This window comes from Cherax quadricarinatus, chromosome 75 (assembly GCF_038502225.1).
Source record: "Cherax quadricarinatus isolate ZL_2023a chromosome 75, ASM3850222v1, whole genome shotgun sequence".
Classification (NCBI taxonomy): Eukaryota; Metazoa; Arthropoda; class Malacostraca; order Decapoda; family Parastacidae; genus Cherax; species Cherax quadricarinatus.
This window is the reverse complement of record NC_091366.1, coordinates 4,424,378-4,444,607: the sequence shown is the minus strand read 5'-3', so window position 1 is coordinate 4,444,607 and position 20,230 is coordinate 4,424,378. Positions and strand designations below refer to the sequence as shown.

General features: G+C 38.6%; 1 protein-coding gene across 3 annotated transcripts; it reads left to right on the top strand.

Moving 5' to 3' along the window:
* Positions 1–574: 574 nt before the first annotated feature.
* LOC128691901 (tetratricopeptide repeat protein 23-like) lies at positions 575–19,800 on the top strand. 3 transcript variants are annotated; one of them, XM_053780873.2, is made up of 12 exons: positions 575–674; positions 2,926–3,031; positions 3,758–4,191; positions 4,791–5,008; positions 5,486–5,581; positions 10,430–10,555; positions 11,311–11,436; positions 11,599–11,777; positions 12,908–13,091; positions 16,027–16,122; positions 17,277–17,440; positions 19,228–19,800. In XM_053780873.2, exons 2-12 carry the CDS (start codon positions 2,934–2,936, stop codon positions 19,307–19,309), a joined length of 1,803 nt encoding a protein of 600 aa, XP_053636848.2. In that variant the 5' UTR covers positions 575–674; positions 2,926–2,933; the 3' UTR covers positions 19,310–19,800. The 3 variants fall into 3 exon arrangements, with proteins under 3 accessions (XP_053636848.2, XP_069957034.1, XP_069957036.1); XM_070100933.1 differs by having other exon boundaries at positions 12,905–13,091; XM_070100935.1 differs by lacking the exon at positions 16,027–16,122 and having other exon boundaries at positions 12,905–13,091.
* The last annotated feature ends 430 nt before the right edge of the window (positions 19,801–20,230 follow it).

Genomic DNA, 20,230 nt, shown 5'->3' with positions numbered 1-20,230 from the left:
GAGCACAGGTCCAATTCCCTAAATCAAGAGCCCCTCACCAACTTCAAGGAACCTTCCTTGAGGGGAGGTGCACGATAAACTAGCCACTTCGGTGGAAAAATCTGTTAATTACATTATTTTCTACCGTATACAGAAATAAAAATTGTGTTGTAGTGTATTGTATTATATTGTATTGTACTTTATTGTACTGCATTGTGCTGTACGGTATTGTACTGTATTATATAATACTGTACTGTATTGCATTGTACTGTATTGTACGTACAATACAATATAGTACAATGCATGTACATGTATTATATTGTACTGTATTGTATGGTGCTGTATAGTCCTTGTGGCTTAGCGCTTCTTTTTTGATTATATAATAATAATGTATTGTATGGTACAACATTGTATTGTACTGTATTGCATTGTACTGTATTGTATTACATTGTACTATATTGTGATGTATCGTACTGTATTGTATCGTAGTGTATTGTATAATAAATTAATAAGTTAATAAATAAATAAATAAATAAATAAATATAATTATATGGGGTAGGTTGTAGAGTAAGTTAGAAGAGAGATGTTTGTTTATGTTGATGGTTGCTATGGTGTTGCTAGGGAAGCGTCACACTCACTATTATGGTCCTCTGCCACCATGACAAATATTCTACCACATTCTGACACTGGTTAAAGTTAGTAACTTGCCTACAGTTAATGGAACCATGTTAAAAAAAAGAAAATGTTGTATTTTTTTTAAGAGTTGTATTGTGTACTTGTGTACTTCGTATTTTGTTCATAGGATCCCAATGGAAATAAGTCACTCTGACCTTTTTGATAGCCCTTGTGGTTTAGCGCTTCTTTTTTATTATAATAATAATAATAATGACCTTTTTGGGGGTTAATAAGATTAATAAGTTCATTTAGGTGCAGGTATATATAAGTGCAATTATCATATACTATAGTTTAAATTACCTCTGCTAACTCCAAAAAAAAAAAAGTCACTGACTTTTTTCATTAGGGTCTTTGTAATATCTCATTATTTAAACCCTAGTAATACTCATTTATTGGGGTCCTTTTAATATCATATTATATAAGCCTTCCCCTCAAGGAAGGCTCCTTGACGCTGGTGAGGGGCTCTTGATCTAGGGAATTGGATCTGTGCTCCAGTTCCCTGAATTAAGCCTGAATGCCTTCCATCCCCCCATAGGCGCTGTATAATCCTACGGGTTTAGTGCTTCCCCCTTGATTATAATAATAATATATAAGCCTTAAAAGTTAAAATAATTAAGTAACTCAGCTGTGTGATAATCGGTTACAATAAAAGAAAATACAATAGGAAAAAAAAGTAAACGGAATTATTTGCTATATTAACATTAAAGAGAGAATCAGCTTACAATAATATGTGCATCTATGTTAAATATACAAGCAATCACTTTGTTGCTAGTAAGTTAGTTTATTTAGGTACAGATACACATAAGTCCAATTATCATACCTAGTAATATTTGTGTAACTTAACTAGGATATCTCAAAAAAGTCAAGGTGACTTATTTCCATTGGGGTCCCCATTTTTTCAATCCAACCTACATGTCTCCCATTCACTTAGGCACTATATGACTCCCACAGGTTTAGTGCTCCTCCAAGAATGTAATAATATTGACTTTGTTGTTTGTACCAAGGCATATTGCGAGGAACTTTATTCTTTGAACTGGCAGTACGATGTGTGACGGTTTATGTGAATATGTATTCAGTCGTGGGATTATACCTGGAGGGTGTTCTGGAGATCAATGCCCCCACAGTCTGGTCCGTGACCAGGCCTCGTGGTGGATCAGGACCAGATCCAGCATACAAACCACGGCCCAGCTGGTCAGGTACTGACTTTAGGTATCTGCCCAGCTCCCTCTTGAAGATAGCTAAAAATCTAATGTATATTTAAAGCAACCCAGAGTTCTTGCTTCTCTAAAGCTATCTGGGAGTTTCATTTCATTCATCTACAACTCTACTGCTAAACCAATACTTCTCTATATTCTTAATTATTATTATGATCATGGGAAGCACTAAACCCATAAGGTTATATCATTCATGGGGGGGAATGAAAGGTACTCAGGCTCAATTCAGGGAACCAAAGCACAGATCCAATTCCCTAGATGAAAAGCCCCTCTCCAGCATCAAGGAACCTTCCTTGAGGAGTCTATATTCTTAATAAATCCAGATTTCTCCAACTTGGATCCATTGCTGGAAATCCTGTCATGGTTAGATATTTTTGACACTATTTATGTCCCCTGTATTTATTCCTGTTTTCATTTTTACACTCTAATCATATCCCACCCTAATTCTATGCCTTTCCAGTGAGTGCAGATTCAGTGCCTTTAGCCTGTCTTTGAAGAAAAGGTTTATGATACAAGGGATAACCTTCACCATCCTTCTCTGTATGTCTTCCAGTGCATTTGTGTCCATTCTGTAATATGGAGACAAGAAATAAGCCAAAATGCCCCAGCATGTTAGTGGCTTTCTTTGTACCTAACAACACATGTAAAATGTAAACACGTACATTGTAACCTTTACAAAGAAATAAATTTTGTCTTTGTCTTGTCTTTGTCTTCGTAATTACGTATAAACTTAATATTTCTATTATTTATGCATTTTAACATGAAAGCAAGATTTCTATTTTGTAACTTTATTGTGAACACTTATACACTGTTGTCTTGGCTTTAAATTTCAGCTAACTTATCTTAACCAAAGCTTCTCACTTATTTTCACATTCATTTTGACTAAGATCTACATTATTTACCTTAGCAGTGCCATAGTTAAATACATATTTTCTTTTCCTGGGATTAGAACCTTACATTTGTCTCAGAGCTCCCGAATAATAAGATGTCTAAAAATAATACCCATAATTTTTAACATTTGTAATTGTCATTAATGTTTATTTTTTTTTTTTTTAAGATAAAAGCATGGGAAGCTTGAGTGATTCTGATCCTGACTTCTGGGATTTGGGAGAAGATGGAGGTGGTAAGACATCCCGGAAAAAGAGAGGTCGCCTGAAGAAAAGGTATAGATATAATTATTATTCCTATTTTCATAACATTTTCCCTTTTGTGTATGCAGGTCAAGCCTTGGTCATTATAGGGTTCGGGTCCTTATCTAAGTTGATCAATAATTTATCCATTATTATGTCTAGTATTAGGTGGGTAATGTGAGGGACATGCTGTATTTCTTCTGTTTTTTTAGTTTTTGCATTTATGAACTGGTGTGTGAAGATGCAAATTTCTTGAAGGAACAGGCACTCAAGAATAACAAAATCTCAAATTATTATTACAGAATCAGAATAATTATTATTATTATTATTATTATTATTATTATTATTATTATTATTATTATTCTTCTTCTTCTTCTTCTTCTTCTTCTTCTTCTTCTTCTTCTTCTTCTTCTTCTTCTTCTTCTTCTTCTTCTTCTTCTTCTTCTTCTTCTCTTCTTCTTCTTCTTCTTCTTCTTCTTCTTCTTCTTCTTCTTCTTCTTCTTCTTCTTCTTCTTCTTCTTCTTCTTCTTCTTCTTCTTCTTCTTCTTCTTCTTCTTCTTCTTCTTCTTCTTCTTCTTCTTCTTCTTCTTCTTCTTCTTCTTCTTCTTCTTCTTCTTCTTCTTTCTTCTTCTTCTTCTTCTTCTTCTTCTTCTTCTTCTTCTTCTTCTTCTTCTTCTTCTTCTTCTTCTTCTTCTTCTTCTTATTATTATTATTAATAATAATCACATAATACAGTACGTATGTTGTTCTTCCCTTCAGCAAAGGGTTTCCTGAATTCCCTATAAATCTTCCTGACAATGTAAACAAAGAAAATAATGACATTCTTCCAAACATAAATGCTAAGGAAGAAGCGAATGTCCCTGAATATATGAATAGGAAAGACCAGCAAAAAGAAGAAAATGTAGAATTTATAGGAAAACAAAGCATCATCCACGAAAATAAGAATGAGCATGACAAAGAGGGTAATGATAATGAAAGGGAAAATGAAGAACACACCAATGAAGAATCTGAAAATGGAAATGAAGCTGAAGAGAATACGGAAGAGAAAGAGCGAGAGGAGGGAAGTGGGAGTAGTAGCGAGTCTAGTAGCAAACGTACCAGTCTCCTTAGTGGTTCAGACTTGCCCAATGATTCCCCCAAAAATGCTGCCTCAACTGATGAATCACCAAAAAGTTCAAAAGGATCAGCTAGTGGTAAGTGTTTTACCATCAAAGTACTATACAATATATTATACTGTACTTATCAGATTCACAGGAAAGCACTAAGACTATGTGAGTCATACAGCATCTGGGGAATGGGAGATAATCAGTTGATAGTTATTATTAAGCCAATTTGTCAGACTGAAGTATTTATTACATCTTTAACTTCAGTTCTTGGGGATGTTTTCAAGAGGGCCTCACTTTACAGAGGTTCACTTTACATTGTTTCTCTAATGCAGCAATTTTTAATTACATATATCCATTCTTCATTTGGTCAGAATTCCTACAATAAATATATTCACCACTCACCATAAGCTTAGGATAAAAGCATTTTAAGATAAGTACTGTGTGTATTGTATATGTATATTTTAGGCCTAGCTCTATTGCTCACTTAATATATGATGGTGTAAACGTGTTATCAGGCTTTTATATGTATTTGAAAGTGAAAAAAAAGGCTATAGCAGTAGCTCAGAACAACCTAACCTGTTGTATAAGTGAGCCCTCCTGTGTACTAGTAAGTGAAGTAATAAAAGGTCTTTTGTGCACTGTGTTAATGGTGCTAATTCACTGCCTTTTTGTTGTTTCCTCATTAGATTCAAAGTGGATAGTTGAAGAGTACCTTCTTCCACCACAGCAGAAACTTAAATTAGCCCTTTACCGAGGTAGAAAACTGTTAGCAATAAAGGAGGCTGATGGTGCAGTGCGAGAATTCATTCGTGCTCAAGCTCTTGCCAGAATTGTTCATGGGGATCAGCACTGGAGATTTTGCCGATGCAAGGTGTTTCTAGCCCAAGCTTATTTGTATTTAAAGGTAAGAAAAACTTAATTTTTTTTTTTTTGTGATTACCAATTCTGTATTATAGTACAATACTCTCACTGAATTTTGCTTAATCAGAAAAGCATTCAGGATCACCAGTACAGTAATGTTGTGTAATTAATATTCTGTACTATTTTGCAATAAATGGTTGAAACATGAGTTACAGTAAATAATTATTTGTTTATTTACTTATTTAGTGACAGTAGTTATTTATTTATTTATCATGCATTCATATTTGACTTACGGTATTTTTGACTTATAATGGGTTTGTCAGAATGTAACCCCATCATAAGTTGAGAAATACCTGTAGTGTAATTAACATTTGGTACCAATTTGTGATTAAGTAGTTGAAATGTGAAATAACAGATATAATGCTTTAAGACTGGCAAATTGCTGGTCAACTGAGATGGGTAGATTTTCTGTATATTGTATTTTATATTATACAAAAATAATTATTCCTCCATACTGCAGGAATATGCTCCCCAAGGAGAAGCACAAGCTAGAGAAGCTTTGGATATCATCACTAGTCATCTTTCTACAGATCTTGCACCTGCTAAGAAACCACAGGTAACTAGCTCTAGTAAGCTGCCCCTTGATGAATACTACAGGTAACTAGCCCCAGTCAGCTGCCTCTTGATGAATACTACAGGTAGCTATCCCCAGTCAGCTGCCTCTTGATGAATACCACAAGTAACTACCCCCAGTCAGCTGCCTCTTGATGAATACCACAAGTAACTAGCCCCAGTCAGCTGCCTCTTGATGAATACCACAAGTAACTAGCCCCAGTCAGCTGCCTCTTGATGAACACCACAAGTAACTAGCCCCAGTCAGCTGCCTCTTGATGAATACTACAGGTAGCTATCCCCAGTCAGCTGCCTCTTGATGAATACCACAAGTAACTACCCCCAGTCAGCTGCCTCTTGATGAATACCACAAGTAACTACCCCCAGTCAGCTGCCTCTTGATGAATACCACAAGTAACTACCCCCAGTCAGCTGCCTCTTGATGAATACCACAAGTAACTAGCCCCAGTCAGCTGCCTCTTGATGAATACCACAAGTAACTAGCCCCAGTCAGCTGCCTCTTGATGAATACCACAAGTAACTAGCCCCAGTCAGCTGCCTCTTGATGAATACCACAAGTAACTACCCCCAGTCAGCTGCCTCTTGATGAATACCACAAGTAACTAGCCCCAGTCAGCTGCCTCTTGATGAATACCACAAGTAACTACCCCCAGTCAGCTGCTTCTTGATGAATACCACAAGTAACTACCCCCAGTCAGCTGCCTCTTGATGAATACCACAAGTAACTACCCCCAGTCAGCTGCCTCTTGATGAATACCACAAGTAACTAGCCCCAGTCAGCTGCCTCTTGATGAATACCACAAGTAACTACCCCCAGTCAGCTGCCTTTTGATGAGTACTACAGGTAACTAGCCCCATTCAGCTGCCTTTTGATGAGTACTACAGGTAACTAGCCCCAGTCAGCTGCCTTTTGATGAATACCACAAGTAACTACCCCCAGTCAGCTGCCTCTTGATGAATACCACAAGTAACTACCCCCAGTCAGCTGCCTCTTGATGAATACCACAAGTAACTAGCCCCAGTCAGCTGCCTCTTGATGAATACCACAAGTAACTACCCCCAGTCAGCTGCCTTTTGATGAGTACTACAGGTAACTAGCCCCAGTCAGCTGCCTTTTGATGAATACCACAAGTAACTACCCCCAGTCAGCTGCCTCTTGATGAATACCACAAGTAACTACCCCCAGTCAGCTGCCTCTTGATGAATACCACAAGTAACTAGCCCCAGTCAGCTGCCTCTTGATGAATACCACAAGTAACTACCCCCAGTCAGCTGCCTTTTGATGAGTACTACAGGTAACTAGCCCCAGTCAGCTGCCTTTTGATGAGTACTACAGGTAACTAGCCCCAGTCAGCTGCCTTTTGATGAATACCACAAGTAACTACCCCCAGTCAGCTGCCTTTTGATGAGTACTACAGGTAACTAGCCCCAGTCAGCTGCCTTTTGATGAGTACTACAGGTAACTAGCCCCAGTCAGCTGCCTTTTGATGAATACCACAAGTAACTACCCCCAGTCAGCTGCTTCTTGATGAATACCACAAGTAACTACCCCCAGTCAGCTGCCTCTTGATGAATACTACAGGTAACTACCCCCAGTCAGCTGCCTCTTGATGAATACCACAAGTAACTAGCCCCAGTCAGCTGCCTTTTGATGAATACTACAAGTAACTAGCCCCAGTCAGCTGCCTTTTGATGAGTACTACAGGTAACTAGCCCCAGTCAGCTGCCTTTTGATGAGTACTACAGGTAACTAGCCCCAGTCAGCTGCCTTTTGATGAATACCACAAGTAACTAGCCCCAGTCAGCTGCCTTTTGATGAGTACTACAGGTAACTAGCCCCAGTCAGCTGCCTTTTGATGAATACTACAGGTAACTAGCCCCAGTCAGCTGCCTTTTGATGAATACTACAGGTAACTAGCCCCAGTCAGCTGCCTCTTGATGAATACTACAGGTAACTAGCCCCAGTCAGCTGCCTCTTGATGAATACTACAGGTAGCTATCCCCAGTCAGCTGCCTCTTGATGAATACCACAAGTAACTACCCCCAGTCAGCTGCCTCTTGATGAATACCACAAGTAACTAGCCCCAGTCAGCTGCCTCTTGATGAATACCACAAGTAACTAGCCCCAGTCAGCTGCCTCTTGATGAATACCACAAGTAACTACCCCCAGTCAGCTGCCTCTTGATGAATACCACAAGTAACTACCCCCAGTCAGCTGCCTCTTGATGAACACCACAAGTAACTACCCCCAGTCAGCTGCCTCTTGATGAATACTACAGGTAGCTATCCCCAGTCAGCTGCCTCTTGATGAATACCACAAGTAACTACCCCCAGTCAGCTGCCTCTTGATGAATACCACAAGTAACTAGCCCCAGTCAGCTGCCTCTTGATGAATACCACAAGTAACTAGCCCCAGTCAGCTGCCTCTTGATGAATACCACAAGTAACTACCCCCAGTCAGCTGCCTCTTGATGAATACCACAAGTAACTACCCCCAGTCAGCTGCCTCTTGATGAACACCACAAGTAACTACCCCCAGTCAGCTGCCTCTTGATGAATACCACAAGTAACTACCCCCAGTCAGCTGCCTCTTGATGAATACCACAAGTAACTACCCCCAGTCAGCTGCCTCTTGATGAATACCACAAGTAACTACCCCCAGTCAGCTGCCTCTTGATGAATACCACAAGTAACTACCCCCAGTCAGCTGCCTCTTGATGAATACCACAAGTAACTACCCCCAGTCAGCTGCCTCTTGATGAATACCACAAGTAACTACCCCCAGTCAGCTGCCTCTTGATGAATACCACAAGTAACTACCCCCAGTCAGCTGCCTCTTGATGAATACCACAAGTAACTACCCCCAGTCAGCTGCCTCTTGATGAATACTACAGGTAACTACCCCCAGTCAGCTGCCTCTTGATGAATACCACAAGTAACTACCCCCAGTCAGCTGCCTCTTGATGAACACCACAAGTAACTAGCCCCAGTCAGCTGCCTCTTGATGAACACCACAAGTAACTAGCCCCAGTCAGCTGCCTTTTGATGAGTACTACAGGTAACTAGCCCCAGTCAGCTGCCTTTTGATGAGTACTACAGGTAACTAGCCCCAGTCAGCTGCCTTTTGATGAATACCACAAGTAACTAGCCCCAGTCAGCTGCCTTTTGATGAGTACTACAGGTAACTAGCCCCAGTCAGCTGCCTTTTGATGAATACTACAGGTAACTACCCCCAGTCAGCTGCCTCTTGATGAATACTACAGGTAACTAGCCCCAGTCAGCTGCCTCTTGATGAATACTACAGGTAACTACCCCCAGTCAGCTGCCTCTTGATGAATACCACAAGTAACTAGCCCCAGTCAGCTGCCTCTTGATGAATACCACAAGTAACTAGCCCCAGTCAGCTGCCTCTTGATGAATACCACAAGTAACTACCCCCAGTCAGCTGCCTCTTGATGAATACCACAAGTAACTACCCCCAGTCAGCTGCCTCTTGATGAATACCACAAGTAACTAGCCCCAGTCAGCTGCCTCTTGATGAATACCACAAGTAACTACCCCCAGTCAGCTGCCTCTTGATGAATACCACAAGTAACTAGCCCCAGTCAGCTGCCTCTTGATGAATACCACAAGTAACTACCCCCAGTCAGCTGCTTCTTGATGAATACCACAAGTAACTACCCCCAGTCAGCTGCCTCTTGATGAATACCACAAGTAACTACCCCCAGTCAGCTGCCTCTTGATGAATACTACAGGTAACTAGCCCCAGTCAGCTGCCTCTTGATGAATACCACAAGTAACTACCCCCAGTCAGCTGCCTCTTGATGAATACCACAAGTAACTACCCCCAGTCAGCTGCCTCTTGATGAATACTACAGGTAACTAGCCCCAGTCAGCTGCCTTGATGAATAAGACATGTGCAACAACTGGGTATCTTTACTGAGAGATGTGTCTGCACAGGATGCCTTTATAAATCTTATTAGATATGATTTGATTGATAAATCTTGTTGTGCAAGTGAAATGTCTCTTAATAAAGATATGCAGGTGTTGCACATGTCTCTCAGTCATCAACCTGTCAGTATTATATCATTAATGTAGTGATACCTACCTGTTGTACATTCTCCGAATATTTTTTGAGTAAATGGTAAAGTTCACGTCTGTGTTAAAAATGCAGTGCACATTCCCAACCTAACCTAGAATCTGCCATATAGTGTATAGTACAATATCATTCATTACACTGTAATTAAATATTTTCATTCCACAACACTGATACAGAAGGGTCATACTTATACAGCAGGTTAGGTTTTGGGCTACTGCTGTAAAGCAAAAATTGCTGTAAAGTGAAACAAAGCCTTTTTCATTTTCAGTGTACATACATATAAAAACCTGATAACATGTTTACACTATCATATATAAGGTGAGCAGTAGAGCTAAACCTAAAAAATGTATATACAGTACACACACTTTACTTCAAAATATTTTCATCCTTAGTTTATAGTGACTGGCAAATATATTTATTGTAGGAAGTCTGAATGAATGGAGAATGGGTATAATTGAAAACCACTGTATTAGCGAAGTGCCATAAAGCAGTGTTGTAAAGAAGGGCCTGCTTTTATATATACACAGGTCCAATTTTCAGGAGTCCCTTTTGTTTTTGAGTTGCTTGTATTTATGATTACGTGAGTTACCCTGGTGAGTGGTCCTTCTGACCCACAGAGGACCATGTTTGAGAAAGCTTCCCCTTTATTAATGTCATGTTTGGCTTACACAATACTTGCTTAGAAGTTAATGCTATATTACATGTGATTATAAGCAATATATTTCTTTACAGGTTCACCATACTTTATTGTGGGGTTACCTTGTCAGTGGCGAGGCACGCATTAAATTAGAACAGTTTGCCGGGGCACAGGAAGCTCTCAGTCTTGCCCTTTATCACACTCGTATATACTCAAGAATGGTAGGTATATGTTCAAGAATGGTATGTATATATTTAACAATGGTATTGCCTCTGGCAAGACAGCGAAAGTGTGACTGTTGGAGAAAGTTTTTCTTTTTTGGGTCACCCTGCCTCTGTGGGAGACAGCCAGCGTGTTAAAAAAAATGTATATACAGTATTTAAGAATGGTATTACGAGAAAGGGGTCTTACATGTACTGTAATTCTAATTGTGTACTAGCTGTTATACTGTACCTTCATTATTACTTTATTATTCATAGAGAAGAACTGTACCCATAATGGTTATGCAGAGACTGAAAAATGTAAGGCAATTAGATTTAGTCCAAGAAAGGGGAAGGTAATTTAAATTGTTTTGATTAAGAGTTGTTTATTAGCCAAGGCACCTCTACTTAGTGGAAACCTGCTTGGATTGTGATTTGTTTCCTGTCTGTATGTCAGGCATGTGTCTACTTGCATGAAAATAGTTGAGCATCCAATGCCTACACTCTGAAGGAAGGGTGGAGATATGTTGCAATTTTTGAACTGTAGTATTGGCACGCTTATGGCAAGACAGTGATGTAGTAGTGAATGATGATGAAAGTGTTTCCCCTTTTTTGGGTCACCCTGCCTCAGTGAGAAATGGCTGATGTGTTAATAAAAAAATAGTTCTTTTTTGTACTAGAGTAGTGGTTGTTAAATCATGTACAGACTTATAACTACAATGTTTTACCAAGTCTCTCCTACCTAACACTTTTTACATTCTCACCAACTGCAACAGGTGTCTCGGCGGAAGAAAAAGTTGACTCCTTCTCTTACAATGGACCGGGCACTTGATCTGCAAGTGAAAGTGCTTTGTGCTCAGGCAACCCTTTACACTAAAAGGAGAAAATACATCAAGGCCCGGGTATGTTAATAACATTATTTTAAGTGTAATGGAAGAGGTGTGAATTTTCATAAATATCTGTTGGTTTGTGGGTTTCTGTCAGTAAAAAAATATAAATATCATGTACTGCTTGTTTGACTTCATTTCATTAAACTTATATAAATGTCTTTTTCTGTTATAAAGGAAAAGCTGGAATTAAGCATAAAAACAATAGAATCTGGTGGAACAGGAGTTGATGACCCTGGACTAGTGGGTCCTTTACAGCAGCTTGGCCAGCTACTCCTTAACCACAGTCAGACTGATCAAGACAGTGAGACCGGCCTTGAGTGTCTCACTCGAGCTGTTCACATAACACAAGTAAGGTAAGATGAGACATTATGCTTTGCGCTTGTTACTATTCTGGAAAGCTAGATATATTTTAAGGGAAGTTTATTAATGTCAATGGGGACTCTTGATCCAAGCAGAGAATTCATAGTTTGGAAATTAGGAGGAGGTGCGGGATTACCAAAACTATTATCCAGAGGGCTGACGAGGGGTTGTTGAGGATGGAAGAAAATACAATGACTTAGAAAGTGTATAAATCTGTAGTGGAGGGTAGGCGGGGTAGGGGTCGGCCTGCGAAAGGTTGGAGGGTGGGAGTAAAGGAGGTTTTGTGTGCATGGGGCTTGGACTTCCAGCAAGCATGCATGAGCGTGTTAGATAGGAGTGAATGGAGACAAATGGTTTTTGGTGCGCTGTTGGAGTGCGAGCAAGGTGACATTTATGAAGGGATTCAGGGAAACCAGCAGGCTGGACTTGAGTCATGGAGATAAGAAGTACAGTGTCTGCACTCTGAAGGAGGGGTATTAATGTTACAGTTTTATAACTGTAGTGTAAGCATGCCTCTGGCAAGACAGTAATGGAGTGAATGACGATGAAAGTTATTCTCTTTTGGGCCACCCTGCCTTGGTGGGAGACAGCTGATGTGTTAATAAAAAAAATAATAATACAATATGTAATAATAATAATAATAACTAGTAAATATTCCATTCAGCTGGATGCCATTCACAAATATATTTTGCAAACATATGGTATAATCTTAAATGGACTACTGTAATTGTTTCTATACCTTTGGTACCAATCTAGAGGAAATTTAATTAAAGGAAATCCTTCTCTGTTGAATTTTTCAGTATTATAAAATGATATAGAAAACATCTGTTTGTATTAAATCCCTTTATCAAGAAAACATGGGACTGACCATTGTAGATCTTGTATTTTCATCTGTTTAAATATGAGGATTGTATGCATAATTAATAATTAGGTTAAGTTAGGTAAAATTCGTCAGGAAACAGGATGTTTCCTGATGTGGGTCTTAGTTATATGATAACCCGCCACTGGTGCTTTTGGTCATCTGACTAGGGCTTTCCACTGGTTTACCCCTCCACCCCTTTAAAAATTAATTTTAATTATAGCCATATTTATTAATATATAATGGATAATGTGTTTTAAGTAGCAATAGACCAGGAAGTGTAGCAGAGTGTGAAGCCCGAGGACTGTTGGTAGAACACCAGTTACGTTTACAGAGAATAGACACTAAAGAAGCTTTACGGGAGCTCCACAAGCTTGGCCTTCTATATTCTCGCCTACATGGCGAGCACAGTCCCAAGACTTTAGCAATACATAGCCTTACCGTTCAGGTAAGTCATATATTTTCTTTGTTGAGGTATATTTCCTAAGAAAAAAGTTTTTCATTCAAGAGCTTTTATCCAGAAGCATAAAAGAGCCATATAATGGTTCAGGTCTGTTTGAAATATATTTTAAAGTTTCCAATGTGAGGGATATTTGTGAATTGTCCAAGTTCCAATATTGTGACTTTTATTCTTCAGATCTCTTTATATGATCTCTTCTGTTCTGCCAAGGGATAGATATGCTTCATATCTCTTTATATATCTCTTCTTCACTGCTGAAGGATAGATGTGCATTAGATCTCTTTATATATCTCTCTTCTTTGCTGCTGAAGGATAGATGTGCATCACATATCTTTATATGATCTCTTCTTCACTGCTGAGGGAGAGAAGTGTGGCTGTTGTTTGGAGAGAATTTACAAATTGCGATGTCAGTGCACTTCACATAAGATAGCTATTCAGTGAATGATGGAAAAAATTTTCCTATAGCACATGTAAAAAAAAAATTTTGATCTTTAACCCTTTGACTGTTTATGCCGTATAAATACGTCTTACACGCCACTGTTTCTGACGTATCTATACGCATAAATTCTAGAGGCTTCAAATCAAGCAGGAGAAAGCTGGTAGGCCCACATGTGAGAGAATGGGTCTCCATGGTCAGTGTGCACCATATAAAAAAAAATCGGGGAGCCAGAGGTGCATTGTGGGAATGCCATTTCCATTGTCCTTTTTCAGCATGCCTAGCAGTAAGAAATATGTGATTCCCCAGCAAATCTGGGACTCTTCTCTTCCAAAGTGATGCTCTAACACAGATGGAAGTGTCAGTGAAGATCAATTTCATGGTTTTGAGGAGTTTGAGACCAAAAGCAATGCCCAGGATACCAGAAGAATGGAGGAGGAGGAGGAGGAGGAAGAAGAGGAGGAGGAGGAAGAGGAGGAGGAAGAAGAGGAGGAGGAAGAGGAGGAGGAAGAAAAAGAGGAGGAAGAAGAAGAGGAGGAAGAAGAAGAGGAGGAAGAAGAGGAGGAGGAGGAAGAGGAGGAGGAGGAAGAAGAGGAGGAGGAAGAAGAGGAGGAAGAGGAGGAGGAAGAAGAGGAGGAGGAAGAGGAGGAGGAGGAAGACGAGGAGGAAGAGAAGGAGGAAGAATAATAATATGTTCCCTTGAAGCATGGAAAACAGTTCACCCTTGACAGTGACAAGATAAGGTGAGATAATATCTGATAAGAGCTGACGTTTGATGAGCGTAAAGGAGGGTGGAGGGAGGGTGCAGCTGATAAGAAAAGATTAGATGACCATTCCCCTCCCTCTGTTTTTGCTGGTACACAAACATTTCTGTCTGACTATTTGTCTGTCTGTCAAGCTCCCTGTCTATCCATCTAGCTCTCTGTCTCAGAGAGAGCCACAAGACTGCCTCATCACGTTTACTCACATCTTCAAGCAGAGTATAGCACTTTGTCTGGATTTCTTGGGTTATCCTAGGTAATTTACACTATGTATACTTGTATTTATGTGTACCTGTGAGACAGAGATAGGCAGACAGATAGAAAGAGAGACAGATTGAAAGAGATAGAATGAGGGAGAAAGATAATTAGATAGAATGGAGGGGAACCAGCATCCGACCCCATTGTTTTGACAGGCGGTAGGGGGAGTGAGTAATGAGACAATATGTCATTTTGACAGCTGCCGACTCCTGATTCAAAACAATTATAAGCCACACACTGGCACACAAGACAAGCTTGCTGAATGGAGATAATAGCAGGTATATGAAAGTATCTATTGACTATATATGTGTATATATATTATAGAAACCAGAAGCAAGAAGGGAAGGCAGGAATGAAGGAAGGACAGATGAAGGAATGTAGGAAGAGAGGAAAGGAATGCAGGAAAGGAATGAAGGAAAGGAATGAAGGAAAGGAATACAGGAAAGGAATGAAGGAAAGGAATGCAGGAAAGGAATGAAGGAAAGGAATGAAGGAAAGGAACGAAGGAAAGGAACAAAGGAAAGGAATGAAGGAAAGGAATGCATGAAAGGAATGCAGGAAAGGAATGAAGGAAAGGAATGAAGGAAAGGAATGAAGGAAAGGAATGAAGGAAAGGAATGAAGGAAAGGAATGCAGGAAAGGAATGAAGGAAAGGAATGCAGGAAAGGAATGAAGGAAAGGAATGCAGAAAAGTAGGAAGGAAGGAATAATGACACACGACCATTTACCAAGGAACTCTCTCCAGATAAACTCCAGGTAAACAACTACATAACACAACTGCCTGCTAATACTTTGAAGAAAACTGCTCAGACGAGGTGTTTTGTCTTTGCACATAAAAAAAAAGTCCACAAAAATGCACACACACTGGTTTTATGTGTGAGGAGTGTAAAACACCATAGTGTATGAAAACATGTTTCAAAGAGTTCCACAAGCTGCAGAACTTCTAGGAATATTTTCCGTAACTGTACATTGGTGTATATATTATAGAACAATAGTAATGAACAATTTTTTGTATTGTTTGTTTTTATAAACAAGTTTTGTAAACAATATATTGATAATTATGTTTGTGTGCTTATTGTGTTGTATACAACGAGTGTATATATGTACATTGCACCTTACTTTGGTCTCACAGGCCACATAAGTTATGTGAAAAAATAAAATAGTGAAAAAAAAAAAAACCTTCAAATACAAGTAAACTAAAGTTTACCTGGTGAGCGGCAGTCACCGCTGTTGCCATACGCGGCTCATTTTCTGCAAACTTCACAGCTCTATATCTCAGTAAGTACTGATGGCAAAAAAAAAAATTTTGAACTAAAACACTCAGAAAAATAATCTTAACATTTTCATAAGAAAAAATAATTTATTTTTTTTTTCAAATATTTTGCGACATAGAATGACAGTTTCAGAAAGGGGCCTGCGACAGTCAAAGGGTTAATACAATTTGAAACAGTCAGTGTATCTTTTATAGGTTCTAGTACAAGAGGAAGCCTATGAAGAAGCTATCCAGCAGCTCAAGATAAGACTGAAGCACTGCCGGGATGCCTATGGTGACTACAGCTCCCAGGTAATCTTCATGAGTTTTTAAAGAAGAAAAAGGCACAATACTGTGACTGGAACAATACATAAATAACCTGCACATGGGAGAAAAAACTCATGATGTTTCAGTCCAAGATGGACTGAGATGTCATCATAAGTTTCTTTCTTCTATGTGCAGGTTTTGTATTCATGTGTTTTTGTATGTATTTTTAATTATACAGCCTCTCCTCACTTAAAAACGGAGTTCCGTTCCTAAGACCACGTCGTTAAATGAATTCATCACTAAGTGAGGAGCATACTATAGTCGTAGTGAGTTTTGTCAACCATCTGGTATATTTACAAATGTTTATACAGTACTGTATTGTACGTATATTGAAATAAACAGAATAGAGAAAATCAGCTCTAATATACACTATTTAGGTATGAATACTGCTCAGAGAGACCGTCATAAGTCCGAGGCATCGGTAAATGTGTACATCGCTAAGTGAGGAGAGGCTGTATTGCAATTATTAAATGTGATTAAGGGGATGAGGGTTCCACACTCACATATTGCATATTTATCTTATATTTTCTGTATAGTGTCATGAAAGAATCCATATTGAGATTCTTGACAGTTGTTCTTATAGGTATTTGAAGGCATTGCATGCACAGCTGACATTACATTTATGTGATCCTTAGGTGGTAGGTCTACAGGGTGGGTCTGGGCCTATTACTTTTAGAAAAATATTTGTTTTTCATATCTTCATCATGGCCAGATAGGTTAGGTTAGGTTAGGTAAAGTTTGTCAGGAAACTGAACAAGTGTTTCTTGAAGTGGGTTACAGTCACATGATGACCTACAGCTGGAGCTTTTGGTCATCTGACCAAGGCCTTCCACTGACCGCCACTCCTTTAAAAATTATGGTTATGATTATAATCATTAGAAATTCATGGCTAGTTGGCAACATTCAAGGTAAGATTACTTAATTAGTTCTCTTTTGAGTTTAAAGTGGTGTCTTTGTGTTCTGTGTTCATAAAAAAATTTCTCATAGAATATACGTATTGTGAGAATGTTCCATTTTTCATTTTTAGGTAATATCTAAAAATGCCCCCTCCCCCCTTTTTTTCTGCTTTTCTTCTTATGTTTTTATGCCAATATTTAGTGTACATACAATTCCAGGTAATACTAAACCTATATTTAAAGGTATGTGGAGTATTGCGTCAACTTTACCGCGTCCATTCTCTTAATGGTGACCCAAGTGCTGCAGCTTCTACCCTCGACCAGTGCCTTCATGTTGAGACATTAATTTATGGGTCTTCTTCAAGAAGAGCTCAGGCATCTCATCTCAGATTACAGGAAATGATTCAGTGAGTTTTAAAGATTACTTTTGTGATTTTGTGTGTAGTACTATAGTACAGTACTATATTTCTTCGTAACACTCAGAGCTTAGCACTTCATATGACACAATAATTCATAACACAGTACATACCTTTCATGATCCTGTCTGTTGACTTGCTACAGAGTAATTTAACTGGTCAGTAAGCTAACTTGGAGTAGGAAGCTAGTAACTTCTCCTGTATATATTACTAAATGTAAAAAGAGAAACTGAAGGTTTTTTCTTTTTCGGGTCACTCTGCCTATGTGGGAGATAGCTGGTGTATTAAAAAAAATGTTAACTTGTGAGCAAACAATATATATAACATACAAAGAAATTAGGGAATAATTCCTGCCATGTCCTTGCATTATAATATATTAACCAGTGTTCCATTACAGTTGTTGTACACTTACAACTCCAGAGCTCTCGGTGAATAGTCTCTAATCACAGTAGTGAAACACCAAAAAGTTTGGTACTTCCTGAAGCACGGTAACATACACACACACATGTACATCAAAGGATACCAAAGAACTGATATAAAAGATTTACTAGCATCATCAACAGGGTTTAAAGGAGGCTGTTGCTATCACCTAAGAATTAAGGGGTACTGAAATGATATTGGAAAATTTTTCTTCACAGTGGGCTACAAATGGAGGTAATATGTCCTCTGGATATGGAAAACTAAAAAATTATAGTAATAAAATACTATACCAAAGATAGCACATCACTGCCTTAGCTCTGCTCCTATAGCTACATATAGGTAATCTCAGACAAACCACTGTTGTAATGTGGTCTCTTAAAAATATAATACGTACTTAAGATTGCTATGTACTACCACCAATCAAACACAACTCATTGCTATTATTATGAGCATGGGGAAGTGCTAAACCCATAGAATTGTTGGTGGGTATCAGCATAATGGATGTCAAACTCATGGTCAGATCAGTGGAGGACAGGTGATAACTCAACATGGTCATAGCAAGATTAATAAAGGACAGGTGATAACTCTTCATAGTCATAACAAGATTAATAAAGGTTAGGTGATAACCCTTCATGATAATGATTGCCTCACATTCGCTAATTTCGACTGAAAAGACCACATAATATGACTTATTGATACTAGTTGTCTTTGTTAATAGTGAATATAAATATTAACAGGAGGTCCCTGCTTATACAGCAGGTTAGGTAAAGTGATGTAAAGGTACTCATAGCCTTTTGTCACTTTTGAATGCATGTAAAAGCCTGATAACATATTTACACTATCATATATTAAGTGAGCAATAGAGTTAGGCCTAAAATATGCATATACAGTACACACATTACTTTTTTTTTATTTATTATTATCACACTGGCTGATTCCCACCAAGGCAGGGTGGCCCGAAAAAGATAAACTTTCACCATCATTCACTCCATCACTGTCTTGCCAGAAGGGTGCTTTACACTACAGTTTTTAAACTGCAACATTAACACCCCTCCTTAACACATTACTTACCTTAAAATATTTTCATCCTTGGCTTATAGTGAGTGGTGGATACATTTATTGTAGGAAGTCTGAATAAATGAAGAATGGGCAATTGAAAATCACAGTATTAGCAAAATGCTGTATAGTAGGGCCTGCCTGTATATTTCTTCCTATTTTAAATATTAACTTTCATATTAGCATCTTACATTTTTCTCTCTTCTCTCGATTGTTCGTATAAAGTCTAATATCAATACAGTTTAACTATTTTAAAAGAATTATTTTTAATAAAACATATAACTATTTTGTTTTTCTTTCAGAAAACTACCATTGTCAATGAGGATGAAGATGTATAGAAAGCATCCAGAATTGCAGAACAAGCCACGATTTAGAAATATGTAGTCACCCTTGTAGATATTATTATTTATTAATATAATAATAACTAAGTGCTAAACCCACAAGGGTCATACAGCACAGCTCTTGTAGATATGGATTGATTTCTGTGATAATTTATTGGAGGCATTGCTGCTTAAAAGTTTCCTGTATAGAATGATTGATATTTGTAGTTTTTGATGGTAGCTTTCTTAGCTGTTTAACAGTACTACTGATCTTAATAATGTTGGTAGAATTACCGACTATGTTAGATAAAAGGACATAGGTGCAATTAATGTGACATTGTATTGTGGCAACATTTTGTTCTCCAGGAGCTTTGTAACTGCTTGACAATGGCTTCATAATGGCTTGACAAAGCTCCTGGAGAGTGAAACGTTCCCACAATAAAATGTCACATTAGTTGTATTTGTGTCCTCTTACCTAACAGTACTATGATCGCTGCTCAATAATACAATTCAGTAGACTGTATAAATAAAGTTACTGTATGACACTCATTATTATACAGTTGTTTGATTGAACCAAGGCTTTGAACAGAACTGGTAACTATACTGTGAACTCATGAACACAATTCAACACATCGGCTGTTTCCCACCAAGGCAGGGTGACCCGAAAAAGAAGAAACACTTTCATCATCATTCACTCCATCACTATCTTGCCAGAAATGTTCTTCTTGGTTTGTCGGTGCTGTCCTGGCCTGGGTCTTTAACAGATGGTGGCCCGGCGGACAGAAGTGTGCCAACATTATGGTTCAAGAACTGGAACATATCTCCACCCCTCCTTGCAGCACTGTATGACCCTTGTGGGTTTAGTGCTTAGTTATGATTGTAATAATAATAATAATAATCCACCACCTCTCCTTCAGAGTGCAGGCAATGTACTTCCCACCTCCGGGACTCAAGTCTGGCTAACTGTGTCATATATTCATTAATG

Excerpts from the sequence above, each read along its gene's own strand:
- LOC128691901 (XM_070100933.1), top strand. The coding sequence starts at position 2,934 with ATGGGAAGCTTGAGTGATTCTGATCCTGACTTCTGGGATTTGGGAGAA. Across the intron at positions 3,032-3,757 it reads AGAGGTCGCCTGAAGAAAAG|CAAAGGGTTTCCTGAATTCC; the intron begins GTATAGATATAA and ends TCTTCCCTTCAG. Across the intron at positions 13,092-16,026 it reads TACATAGCCTTACCGTTCAG|GTTCTAGTACAAGAGGAAGC; the intron begins GTAAGTCATATA and ends TATCTTTTATAG.